We start from the raw sequence: 14,270 nt of genomic DNA, 5'->3' as shown, positions 1-14,270 counted from the left end.
GATCTAGGTGTAAATAGGTTATTTTATACTGTGGACATTATGTGAATAGGTGGACTAGATGATATTCACTCCGGTTCTAAAAAGTTTTATGCCATGTATTTATTACTTAATTTGTAAAATATACACTATTTCAAAGATAAAAATTTTTATTTTCTTAAAATATTCTGAAAAATAGTTTAGAGCATTTATTTCCTTAAAATCCATAATTGGACTTCTCACTGATTGGACTGTTCTCTGCTGCTCTTCCAAGCAGTTTATGGTTGACATTATAGTATCTGCTCTTTCACCAAGACTGTCATTCTTGGTACCATCTGTCTGAGCCAGCTAACAATACTGTTGTGCCCTTCCTTTTCCAGTAAAACCTTGTCCTAGGTATTTTCTTTCTAAGTTTTCTAGTAAGTTACAGACATTAGCATAAAAAAGCATTCCTGTCACTTATTTTGACATGTTTAATGTACTTTTTACTTAACAAGGAGTGATGTAATGCTTCTCATGTGCTGGCCCTGCTCTAAGCACTTTATAAATATTAGCTCGCACCTGCAGTTGCCACTCTAGCACCTGTCTTCATGACTGCAGCTCTCCAGTGCATCATGTGGCCATGTTATCTATGAGCAAGACTGAAACCTAATTGGAAGATTTTAGATGTGCCAAACATACACATGTACAAGCATATGGACTTTTCAGAATCATGGGATGACTAAATTAATGTAGTAGTATGCTATATAATATTAAAACTGAGAACCATATATCTGGTGCACCATGTGCTTGTTCAAAATATTGAACACATGAGAACACACTTTTCCGTGAATGTACATTGTGTTTCTGATGCTTCAGAGGCTTCACAGACATTTCCAGCTGTCTGTGTTGCAGGACACTCATTGGTGCTGCTTGTCGGAAGGTGTGGGTGCCTGGGCCGGCTCTCCCTTCCCTCTGCTACACAGAACAGTTCAAAACAGAAACCAGAGCAGGAGAGCAACCCCAGAGGCAAGAGCTTTTCTGCTGCAGGATTCTAATTATTTGAGCCTTTTAGTGACGTGGATTTCAGATCCAGAGAAGTATGCATTCTCTGAATCTTGTAGTCCTGACATTCAACAAGTGACTTAACACCCAAATGGTATTTTAGACTGATGAGGCACCCTTGCAACTAAAAATCTTTATAACTCAATACCGAGGATTTGTATTCAATTTAGATGTTGTTGTAGAGTTTGAAAGCTTAGTTGGTGTTCCCCTGGCAAAGTGAGGGCTGTGGCATGCCAGCCCTAAGTGCTGGGAGGCTGCCGTTCTGTGGGGCTGCTTTCAGGTAACCCTCTGACCCTTAGGGGACTGTGTGTGCCGGGGGGTGTGCCTGCCCGGGGGTGTGCCTGCCCGTGGGCTCACGGAGGGAGTTTCTTAGACTGTGGAGGGATGTGGATGATGTTCACCTGCCTCATATCCTCTCCTTGACACCCATGCTCATGTTTTCTTAGGGAAACTATTTATTCCTCGCAGTTCCCATCACATTTTAATCCTGAGAAATTTGTGTCAGAAGGAATAGTTGAAACCACACGAAATAAAGTGAACTATTATTGTCCTTTTGCTTCATTGTTGGGATTATATCTAAAGTTACCCTGCGTCTCTAAAAATTCATTAACATCAATTAATTACTGAATTTTTGTGTTAAACATATTATCTGTTGAAATTTTGTTTGTAGTAGATTTTACACCCATGGGGAAAATTTCATAAGACCTTCAAAAGCTTGCCACCTGTATTAATAGCTGTATTATGTTCTGAGTTTTTAATGTGTTTTGTGTGACTTAAATATGATTGCTATAAGAGCTTAAAAAGAGAAAAAATTGTTTTTAGTGTCTTTGGATTGTCGTAATGAGAATGTTGTGATTAATTTGATAGATGTGAAAATGCCATTTTAAAATTGACATTCAAATTGTAATTTGAACTTTGCAAGTTTTTTTTGTGCCCTTTCCTTACACAGGACAAAACAGTGTGAGCTTACGAAGGAAAGCCCAAGAACTGAATTTCCTGACTTTGGTTATTTCCTTCTGACCTACATGCTATTTATAAACCAGTGCCAGGGAGGGTTATAATGTTTCGGTAGTGCAGTGCCCTCTAGCTGTGGTCTAAGGAACTGGACACTTGAAATCATGACTATTACCGTTTATTTAGTTTTGAGGAGAGATTCTGTTTATAACATTGGTTTTGTATTTCTCAGGCTATTGCATATTTTCATAATTTTATTACAGAGGAAACATGATTAAATATAAAGTAAATTTTAAAGTGTGAAATAGGGCCTTTGGTCTCTGATTAGCTTTAAGGCTTCCTTTACATTTGTGAAGTGTGGACACAGGATTTTATTGCAGATGGGCACTTGAGGCAGCCAATTTTATTAGCCCTGAAGGGATTATTTGCATCAGTTGCTGAAAATGCCTCTTAGACTGTCAGCATAGCACCAGGTAAATGGAAACTTGTTTGGGTGATTTTATTTTATTTTTTCCCCTAACTTGCTTTTGAATAAGAATTATCTGGAGCAATGTCTACTAATCATATCGCACACATATTGGCAAAAATCTACTTAGTATTCAATTAGATGTCATCAGTGTATAATTTAAGTTCTGTTTTCTTTACCAGTACCTTTCAGAAGTAGTACTCAGTGCTGAGGTGCTTCAGAGAGCCCAAAGTTTTTACATTTGTGAAAGAACCAGTCATAAGACAGAACAGGCACTACCTGAAGGTCATCCATTGGTTGTATTTTCAAAAGTATCAGATAATCTTCCTCTTTAAAATGTGTTTCGCCCCTAACAAAGCAATACTTTTTTCTTTATAACTTCACCTCCTGAAACAAGCTGATTAACCAGGAGATCTAAATTTACATTGGCTGCATTTTCCATGGCCTCCAAATCAGCTGTACCCCAAGAATAAAGAAAATGGGTACAGTTGTCTCTTGCCTTCATCTTGATGCATAAAACCAGAATGCTGCCTTAATTAGGGGCTTTCACTGGTGTAATGAGCAGTGTACTAATTGTTTCACACAGGCCTCAGGGCAGGTGATTTTTATGGACTCTGCAACACACTCTTTGGTGCTTGCTTGCAAGAGAGTACTGTTCTCCCAGTGAAGGAGGTTTGGGACTAGCAGTGGTGGTGGTGACTTTTACATGCAGAAGAACAAGGGATTTCATTGTATGAAGAAAGTGTTTTTGTACTGTTCTTGCTGGTGGTATTATTTCTTGGTAAGACATTTTTCCTCTGTGGTCTGATATCAAGTTTAAGGGGATGATGTTTCTTGGAAGAATTTGGAGTCCCACTTAATTGTCCTGTCTTGTTGCCATTGTTTTCTAGCATCCTCCAGGACAAATAGCGAGGAAATACAGTTCCTGCTCCACTATTTTCCTAGATGATAGCACAGTCAGTCAACCAAACCTCAAGTATACAATTAAATGGTGGGTATACTCGTTTTTGCTTAACTGAATGCTTTTTCTGTTCCTTAACCTGACAGCTAACTGGCTGGTTGTGGGGTCTGGAAGTGGTAAGATTGGGCTGGAAGAGGCCATTGACTATTGAGGAAATCTGTTTAAAAAGTGATCTTGGTAGTTAAAATGTGGGGTGTTCAAAATATTTGTGCACATTACCATTTACATAAAAGACCAAATTTAAAAATTATTTTAAATGTAGATGAAAACACGTATTTGATTTTTACCTCCCCACTTTTTATTAAAGCCATCCTGGAATAACTCAACTAATATTTTACCTTTGAAATAAAGTGGGTCTTTTGTGGTCCCATTTATAACTCGGGGCTACAGTAGAAAGCAGGCCCGACGGTGATGGTGTATTTGCCCAGAATCGAGAGATCTGAGTTCTGATCTTGGCTCTCTCAGCAACAGGGAGGGTTTGGGTAAGACCCTTCTCTTTGGAACCTTATTTTAAAATGGGGCTTAAGGGAGGAAGGGGGGAGTCTTTGGATAAACTCCTTTCCCTTTTGGGCTTCAGTTTCCTTATTTTAAAATGGGAGGTAAGAGGAAAGGACCACTTTTTTCTTATAATGTTCCCATTAGCATCATGATAATAATGGCCTTCAACAGAGATCACAGAAAACCTGATGTGCTGGGGTCTGTAGTCATCGTTTCAACTGCAAAAAACCTGGGTTATTTTATTTCTATATGTGTTTAAGAAATTACACAGTTAACAGGCCAAGTTAGTGTCTGATGTAAGTGTTTAAATTTCTGAACAAGTATTCTTTCATTTCAGTGGGCCATGTTGATTCTGAGTGTGACCATATGTGACAGTAAATCCCAGCCTCAGTCAGGCAGCAGGGACTGTGTCAGTCTTCTGTGGAAAGCAGCCTCTCCCCGTGGGTGGGGTGGGGGGTGGGGAGGGGAATGGGGCCACTTGGAGGGAGGCTGCTTTGTATCCTCAAGGGCCGCATGTTTTCTGAGATTGAAATAGAAATGCAGCTTCTTCCCTTATTATCTTGGCATTTAAGGGCTTGATAAATGACAAGTGGGCATAAACCCAAACGGTCCACGTTTGCAGCTGGGAAAAGGTATGCATGTCCTAGCCTTGGGGCCATAGTTTACTGCCAGGAAATAGGAAGTACAGTAGCTCTTGGAAGTAGTTTCTAGAGTAAATCATTAGTAATTGTGGAGAGCAGCGGAAGGTGCTGAAGATCTGTGTACTGTGTGGTGGCTGACATCTGCACAAGTTCCAGAGAGCCTGGAATGAAAGCTGCTAACTTCCCTTTAATCCCGGGACCCTCTTGGACGGGAAGGGAGGCCAGGTAGAGCAGAGGCACCTTCACTTTCACGGCCAGCAGGAGCTCTTGGGATTTACAAATGGATCCCACTCAGTTGTTTTAACACTTTCCCCTTGGACAACTTAAAATTGCCACCGGTTGTGATGTAGACACTTAGGAGCCTGGTGGGAAAACTGGCTAACACTTTGATAGTTCAGTGTCCCCTAAGTTATAAATGTGCTGCTGTGCAAACCAGTGGTTCCAAGCCCTGGCTACACCCTGGAGTCCTCTGGGAGCTGGAAAGCACAGTGACGTTTGATGTCTTGCCCTACAGATCTGGTATCTGGATTTTTAACACCCTCCCTAGGAGATTCTAGTAGGCAGCCAAGTTTGAGAACTCCTGATGTAAGTGGACAGTTGCTCTCCTCTCCCTCACCAAAGTTCACTTGAAACTTTGAAATTATAGGTTGATACGTGGAGGAAAAAGAGCTAAAAGCTGGCCCAGTTAAAGAGTAGACTGTTGAAACAAAACATTCAGTATAGATACTGTGACTTCCCTGATCCAGAAGACATTTTCTTTGCATCACCTGAAATTTCTTTAGTCAGTAGTTCATTTATTTTAAAAAGTGCCATCTTTTTCAAAATGTGTATTTTGGACCTGGAAGCAGGGTGGACCCTAATTGAAGTAGTACCATCAGAATCCTTCCCTGTAAGTGCCTGCATCTTGCACTTGACTGGGTTATAATCAAGGAGATAAGAGTAAAGAACATTTCAAGGTGTTAGCAGGTCTGGCTGAACTTCAGCCAGGGTCTTTGACGGTGTAAGGGGAAAGGGTTACTCAGAAGAAGGAGTAATGTCAAAAAGCAGGATAGGAAGAAGCTAAATCCGAATGCCCTCCTATTCTGAAATTGTGCCTAAAACTTACCCTATACCCATCACAAGGAAACTCCTATTTTCCTTTTTTGCTTCTTCTGCTTTCCCTACATCCATACCCTTTTCTTGGTCCCCTCCCCTGGGACATTAAAAATACCAAAACCATTAATAACTCTTGAGCTTCCTTGTGGACATGGTGAGTATCTGTGGGCTGAACTTGCAAGTATGACCTTGTTTCTTTGCGAAAATCCTTTGAGTTCTAGACATCGATTTCTAACTTAATTTTTGAAAGAAAACCCTTCTATAAATTGTGGGCTGCCAAAAGGAACAAACGTATTTACGAATTCTAGTTGAGGAATGCATGGAGGGTCAAGTGCTGTTTTAACAGTGAATGAAAAGTTTTAAGTGTAGCAAGTTTCGGTATTCTGTGCTCATTCTTTTCATAGGCATAATTTCTGAGAACTTGATTTTCCCATCTTTCCCCTAAATGCCAACGGCTGTGGTATGAATTTAGCATTTGCTAACCAACCCCCATGCCTCTGCAGCTGACCTCCATCTCCCCCTTAAAAATCCTGTAACAGGCATAGGAATGACGATTAGAGAAAAGGGTGGAGGGCAGGTAGGGAGCCCCATGCACGCCGCTGGCCAAATCACCCAGGGTCCTTGGCTTCTGAGGGTTGGAGAGAGCTGCTTGCCCACCTGCCTGCACCCCCCTGGCTCAGCTGCACTGTGCTGCCAGAACCCACCACCTCTTGGTCTTCAGAGATTTTAGGATTGTCATATGCTTTACTAGGTAAGAGGACAAGTATAAGGCCAGCAATCACAAATCTGTTTTGTTTTCTTGGTCAAGAAAATAGCATTTCTTTATTCCCAGCTATGTGGCAAAAGCAGTTGAGCAAATCCTTTGGTCCAAATGTACTTCTGGTTTGACCCCAGCCCATCTTTGGTGAGACCTCACCATTTTCTGAGGATGTAGCAGAACTGACCAGGCCTCCAAAGCCCAAAGTATGGGACTGATTTTCAACTGACTGCTCTGTGCCCCCAGAATCACTTCTTTCAATATGACCAACTAAACTGGCCATGGAGCTGTGCTGTATGTGAATTCTGAGCTTATTTTCTTAGTCTTCGGGTTGTAACCTTGAGGGGAAATTGTCCTACCTTGTTGCTCTATTTTTCCTGAGTCTAAGGCCAGGATGATGTGGCCTTGGGGCCCTGAAGATTGCACTCGATTTGCAGAAGCAAAAACACCCCTTCAGATGAAATTATTGCTAGGGGAATAAGCATAATAATCATGACCTTTGTTTGAAATGATGCTTTTGTATATTTTGTGTGGTTATGCTAATAGCTGTGTAATACAGGTTGAATTGTCCTAATTTTATAGGTGAGGAGATGTAGGCTCTGGGAGGTAAATACACTCTAATAAATGAAGGAGCCAGGTTTTAAACCCAAGTGGTTCTGACTCCCCATCCAGAAATCCTTTTCCTGTGTCATGCTCCCTCGAAGTGATGAACCTAGTCACTACAGCAAACCCCATCATACGAAACATCAATATAACTCCGACATTAGATTAGAAAAAAGTCATCACAGCATGACTATTAAACAAATTAAATGGTAATTTCTTCCTTTTCCCCAGAGGCAACGTGGTAGCACGAAAGGGCCCAAAACCACCAGTCAGAAATCCTGGCATCCAGTGTCTGAACATGAATTTTTCTCATTTATGAAATAGAGTTGATAACATCTGATGTTTTTCATCACAGGGCTGTTAATGTATGCTTGAAAATTGTATTATTTTTATTTTTAATTCTGAAGCCCTTTTACCCCAGTTACAATTCCTTTGTCAGCTTGGACACTTGAAGATATTAGGAGAAAGAGAATATATTGCCATTTGCTCACGAGGACTTTTAACACTTAGCTGAAATTGTATGAATGAATAGGTCCAGAGAGAGAGAGAGAGAGAGAGAGAGACTTGGAAGACGAGTGATTTCTTGTCTGTTGTCATAGGAAGTCATAGGTGAGCCTCTGAGCTATTTGGAATCCAACGCTGAGTAAGCTGAAATGTTTAGGACTGAGCCCTCCACCTGCGTCTTGACGCCCTGGATGGCAGTTTCTGTGCTCTGAGTACCCAGAGCATAATATGATGCAGCCAGTTAGTGATATTCTTAGAAGCTTAAAAAATAAATTTTGTTCTCCTCAATAAATTTTAAAAGTAAAACAAAAATAGTGAAATGATTCATTTAGACAGCTTACAGAAGAGGAAATTAAAAAAAATATATTGGCCAGTTAACATGAATAACCCTGCTAACTTGATAGGTGATCATTGAAAGCACTCACATTGAACTCACACTGAAAACAGGTACACTTCTTTACCTCTCCGGTTGGAGAACCATTTTTCAGAGTATTCAAGGTAAGTGTCAGCAAGGGTGAGGTTGCAGCAGACACTGGTGGGGAAGTACACTGGCACACTTTTTCTGCAAAAATAGCTGGCAGTGTGTGTGGGGAGCCTTACGATTATTAAGGACTTCAGATTGGGTAATTTCAACTACAGAGTGTTTTCTTAGGGAAATGATATAGTCCCAGATTGCACAAGTATTTGTCTATGAAGATATCAATACGGTGTTAATTATAATTGCAAAATACTAGAAACAAGTGTTGAGTAGTAGGGGGAGTAGTTAATTATTCAGCAGCTATACAGTGGAATGTAACCAGCCATTTAAAATCATCTTTTAAAGCATATTTTAATGGTAAGAAAAATATTAATGACAAAAGTAGTAGGCAAACCTGTTTACACATACAATTTATAGATAGGAATAGATATCTATATATCTCAAGCTAATAGTAGTCATCTTTGGGCAGAGGGTTTACTTTTTTACATATATGCTTTCTATATTTTCCAAAAGTTCTACAATATGAATATAATGCATTTTTTTAAACTAGAGAAACGTTACTTTGAAAAAATTATTCAGGGGAGGGGAGTGTTTTCATTAAATTCGCATTTTTTAAAATGTAAAATAAAATTTTAAGGTAGTGTTACAAATAAGAGTTACAGTACTATTTCAGCAAGTGAATGAGTAAGTTAGGTGGATTGCCAAAAGGTTATTGATTTAAGAGAAAACAAAAAACAGCAAACCCCTGTGGGTGATACTCACATTTTTTTGGTAGTTATAAATAAACCACAGTTTTTCTAAACTAGGAGGTACTAAGTTGGAAATTTCCGATGGTGTTTGATTTGCAGTACCTGTTTTTACATAGTGCCTATATTTTACAAGTTAGGAAAGCTTAAAATTTCAAGTAGAAAGAGAATTTGTTTCTAAATACCTCTTGAAGTTTTGGTGTTCCTGGAAAAGATTTAATAATTGCTGGGAATGAGCACAAGATTGATTTCCTTTAAAGAGTGTGATTTCTTGATCAGTATTCTGAATTAAATGGGACTGTTCAGGTAGATCGTTTGACTTTTACTTCAGTTTAAATATTTATGGTCAGAAAGATAACATATAGCATTTTGAATATGCTTACGAAATATTGAACCCTGCATTTTATTTTACAGTGTAGCTCTCGCAATATATTACCACATCAAAAACAGGTATGTAGATGATTAATTTTGTGCTAAAAACATTACACATTATCTCCTATTATGTTTTTCCTATTTTTTTCCTCTTACGTCCTAGTTGCTTCAGCCTTTGTATTCTTTACTCATGTTTTCCTGGAATTTCTAGAGTTAATATAATTTACCAAAACTTCCCAGGTAACTGCTGAATCAGAGGAAACCAAATGGGTGTTTGTGTTTGAAGCCAACAGAACAGGACAAATCTTCTTGACAATGCCCAGCTTCCTTTTCACTCTTGATTTTCTGTATAATTTGCTTAAACATTCTACTTCTTTTTAAATAAAATATTACTTTAAACATTTACTATGTGCAACTTCAACATGAGAAAAAATGTTTATAGTTTTAAATTAGAAGAAACTTTGGTATAAATTTAGACATACACTGTTTCAATGTGGTAGAAACCTTCTCTGATAGAAGTCAGATGACGTAAAACAGATGAGAGTAGAGCTGTTGCTGGTGAGGCGCTGTTGGTGTTGGTGTCCAGTGCCCAGCTTGAGGCACTGTGCTTACGGTGCAAGTCACCACTTTAAATGACATTTACTGGCCTTCTAACAACCAGCCATTCTTTTATAGATTTATGGGTTACTGAGTTAACCTTTTCTACACATCACCTCTTGCTTTTCAATATAAAATTGTGAAACAGGTGTTTAAGTTGCATATTGTGAAAATTTCAAATAAATTTCTAGGGCACACTGAATGTTCAGTTTTACCCTTGCACTTCTTTCCTTTCAGCTACCATGTGGCGATGGTTTAAGCATATCCATTAGCCTTTGCTGAGAAGCAAGATGTTTAAAGAAGTTTGTCACTTGCTTAAATTTGGTTCATTTAAAAACTCAGAAAATGAAAATCTAGATTTTTTTTGCTTAGGTTAATTCAGCTAAATGTGGTTTATAACCTTTATTTCATAGTTTAAATAAAAATGATTAAATATTGTACATAAGAAAAATTATTTGTGGATAACCAATAGCATCTCCAACGTTTAACATTGACTCCAGTTTCTTGAAATAGGTTAAATCAAAATATATTTTTATTTTATTTTGAATGACATTCTTGCAGAAAGTAAACTCCGTTTTCTCTTATTTTCCCCACCAGGGACCCAGATGGAAGGATGCTCTTAGATATTTTTGATGAAAACCTTCACCCTCTTTCGGTAATCTCCTCCTTCTGGTAATTAATTATTTCTCTCTTGTTTTTATTGGGTGGCCAGTCATCTGAAAATATTTCCTTCCTCAGAAATCCGAAGTGCCACCAGATTATGATAAACACAACCCAGAGCAGAAGCAGATTTACCGGTTTGTTCGGACACTGTTCAGTGCTGCTCAGCTGACGGCCGAATGTGCCATTGTCACCCTGGTGAGTGCCTTCACAATGACTGCAACCATTCTCTAGTTCATTGGGGTGGGGTGCAAGCAGGGAGTCTCACCAGGTACCTTAAAGGAACTACATCTTTGCTTTCAAGGTTGTCTTTTTTTTTTTTTTCCTGGGAGAGTAGAGAATGGATTTCCCAAAAGAGAGGGTGTGAAGTCTGTTCCACAGTCCCCATCTAAAAAGTCAGTTGTAAAATCACATTCAAAACCAATAAATGTTGAAACATTAATGCACATAAGTAAAACCTTGGGCTAAAAGGGGAATAAGAAGAACCAAGGCCACTGGCTCCCTAGTAACGTCCAGGTTTCCTATTGTTGATTCCTTGCAAAGGTTTTAATGACATTGATAGGATGTGATGAATACATACATCCTATGTGAATACCTACCTGTCTGTATAGGAAGAAGTACTATATATTATTGCCTTCTCTTTTGTGATTTTTGTGACAATAATGTGTTTATAAGATATTCAGAGACAACATGGACGTAATCTGCACTTTAAGATTCAGAGATAAAAATCTATAATCTTAGATTCTTAAAATTTTAGGGGCTATTTAGGTCAAATCTCATTTGGGAAATAGATTGACAGTGGAACACATTCTCACTGACCTTTTACGTTGTGTGCAACTCAGATAAGAAGTTAGCTCTGCCTATGAGTGAGCCCTCCCGGAGGGAGAGCAGAAAGCCATTCACTGTTGCTTCTGAGAAGAGATTATTGTCTACTAGAAAATTTACAGGCCACCCAAGGACCCTTTGTATCTTTGCCACACTAAGAGCTTTGTGCCCTTCAGCCAATTCAACAGTAAACCTGTTTGTTCATTCATTGGTTCATCCAATTGTGTGTTCACTCTTTCTCTCACTGAACTTGCCACCTAATGGGTAAAACAGACATTCAGCAAGTAATCAAGTAATCATTGGGTGATTTGGAATGATTCTAGGTTCTTTGGTCCCATTTGAGAAATATATTTATTGCTTAGGTTTGTTCCCCCAAAGGATTTCAAGTTCTTACAAAAACATGCAGCAGGGAAACAGGGTTGAAATTGTTGTCAAGGGAAATGGTGATAAAGAGAAAAGAAGGGTAAGAAAACCAGATGAAACCATGGATGAGATTAGTACTAAACTTTCATGCCATGAAGAAAGATTTATTTTGAAGCTGCTGCAGATGGAACATGGTGGTGATTTTTTTTTTTTTACCTTTAATTCCTAAGGAAATTATGACCTGACTGTGACCTGATTGTTTAGATTTATTAGCATGAAGAGATTAGTGTCCTGTGGAAGACAGAGGGCTGAGATTTTAATCCCTGCCGCTTTCCCAGCTTCGGCCAAAATGTTGAGAGAACATCTAAAGTACATTCCATTTCCAAGGGTGACAGGGAGGATTGGTTGATTCATGTCTTTGGAGTGCTGTAGGAGTGGTGCATTTTTGCCAGTAATTGTAACTACTGAAATTTTCACTTGTCTTGTTAGATAAACTGGTGGCTTAGCAGGAGATTAGCTTGTATTGGGGTCTTGGTAGTTACAACCTAAAGATGAGCAGCTTTGGGGTTCCACGTAGTGGGTACAGCACCGCAGACCAGTTCTCTGGTGGTGGCTGAGAGTCAGCCTGCATGCCTGTGGGCAGAAGGCACATAGGTGCGTCCTCTGAGCGGAACCCTTGTGTGGTAATTCTTCCCTTCCCTGTGTCCCTTGGAATTAGAAGCAGCCGTTCAGAACAGGTTCAGTCGAGAGTTGACAGAGAAGCATTAATCTCTACCTTTCTCCTGGGCATTCTCTTGGCATCTTGGAATGCTGCCCAGGAGGAGGCTGGGTGGTGGGGGAAGGACAGCAGTTAACCTCGGCCCTGTTGTCCACAAGAAACAAAACTGCAGCCTGCCTGTGGTAAGAGAGCTTCCAGGACCTTCAAATACCCAGAACCTAGTTAACTCAAAGCAAATATTTCACGGCTTAATTAACTTAGTTCTAAAAGAGTAACAATAACTTAATATCACTAAATGTGTTTTTTTAGCCTAGCAGAATATTCAAAAAGCTCTGCCACTGGTACTAACACAGGAAATTAAAAAGAGGGTGAAGTAACTGAAATCGCACCTTGCCCGATTTCTGATGAGTTTTCACCTTAGGGGCATTGTGTAATATTCCCAGCAACAGCTGGGGGAAGCCGGGGTTGGGTGGAAGGCCATGGCGTCAGCTGCCCCTCTGTAGCCCATCCTTTCCCTCAGCGGTTATTAGAGCTGGGTTAAACTTAGAGCCAGGAACAGACAGCCCTTTCAGTCCCACGTGTGCTACTTAGGTAACAAAATATAGCTCCCTGTCTAAGCCAGGGATTTTGATTATAAGGATGGGAAACCCACACAAAGAGGCCAAGGCAGGAGATTTATTGGAAGGTTCAGGAGTCCCATATATCCCTGTCCTCACCCTACAGCAGGTTCCTCTGTCCGTCCCTCTCTCTCGGGCTGCCTCCTCTTGTCGGTGCTCCTCCCTTTGGGTTTCCAGTATTGAATTTCAAGTTGGCTTCTGGTCGGATGGACGTGGCAGGGGAGTAACCATCCTAACCTTGACTGTCCATCACTTTTTCATTTAAGGCCCAACACTGGCTAATTCAGCCTCTTGTGTTTAGTTCAGATTTTGGAGAGGGGATAAGTTTTGATTGGCTTCATCAGTGATTGGCCCAGTTCCTTTGGGTCAGAACAGTCAGTCATGACCCAGAGGCGATAGGACAGAGGGCCCAGAGCTCTGTCCTGAGTCATTGTTTTTCTCACTCTGTTCAAAACCTCCAGTGGTTCCCCATCTTCCTCTCAGGAAGACAGGAAGAAGGCCCTTATGTGACCTATAGCAGGATTAGTGCCACCTCTTATTTCGACTCCGCTGCCTCTCTTCCTGCACATACCACTACCTGCCTTGGGACTTTGGCACTTGACACCACTGCCTGGAATCCTCTTTCCCAGATAGGCGTGTGGTGCCACCCTGCCTTCCTTCAAGCCTTGCTCATAGGGCACGTCCGTGGGGCCATCATACTTTGAATTGTAACCTCCTTCCTCTCCCACATTCCCTTCTCATCATTTCCTGCTTTGTTTTTCTTCATAGCACTTATCACCAATTAACGTTCTTTAGATTTTACTCATTTATCTTATTTTGTTTATAAGTTCCATGATTAAGAGGTTTTTAAAAAATCTTTTTGTCTTTCTTGTTCACTGCAATGTGACCAACATCAGAACACAGCCAGGTACCTAATAAATATTAAATGTCAAAGTAAGTGTAGTAAGAACTGCCTACTGCTGAAGTAAATGAAAGTGGTGTTGATGTGCTTTGCACTTTGCCTGAAACATAGGGAGCATTCAGGAGCTATTTGCTATAGTCTTCCCCTACCCCCGGAGTTTTGTAAAACTTTAAACTTCTATTCTGCTATTCTACTTAAGGTATTAAGGTAAGCTTTCTGAAGGGAGGTTGGCGAAGTCGTTAGCTTGGGGACATTGCTCAGCTTAACCCCTGACTGAGTGTCGCCCAGAAGGTTGGTTCTATCTGGAGGGCCGCAGTGATGGTGAGGGGAGGGAGAAGGGAAGTTAGGAGCTGGTAGAGGGCAGTCAGGCATAAAGAAAGGGGGAGTTGAGAAGAAATGGGGGTAACAACTAATGGAACTAACCAGACAGAAGATGTATTACCTTTTTATTCATTCCTTATTTTTTGTAGCTTTATTGAGATATATAGTTCAAC

General features: G+C 40.1%; 1 protein-coding gene across 2 annotated transcripts in view; it reads left to right on the top strand.

Annotated features, from left to right (window-relative positions):
* The window catches only part of CCNY (cyclin Y), a 313,868-nt gene that overhangs the window by 268,028 nt on the left and 31,570 nt on the right, over positions 1–14,270 (top strand). For both annotated transcript variants that reach the window (XM_035729163.1, XM_027592354.2), the window contains exons 4-7: positions 3,331–3,431; positions 9,138–9,173; positions 10,290–10,347; positions 10,431–10,550. In XM_035729163.1, coding sequence (XP_035585056.1) covers positions 3,331–3,431; positions 9,138–9,173; positions 10,290–10,347; positions 10,431–10,550 — 315 coding nt within the window. The remainder of the gene's footprint in view (positions 1–3,330; positions 3,432–9,137; positions 9,174–10,289; positions 10,348–10,430; positions 10,551–14,270) is intronic.

This window comes from Zalophus californianus, chromosome 9 (assembly GCF_009762305.2).
Source record: "Zalophus californianus isolate mZalCal1 chromosome 9, mZalCal1.pri.v2, whole genome shotgun sequence".
NCBI lineage: Eukaryota > Metazoa > Chordata > Mammalia > Carnivora > Otariidae > Zalophus > Zalophus californianus.
This window is presented reverse-complemented; position numbering and strand designations above follow the sequence as displayed.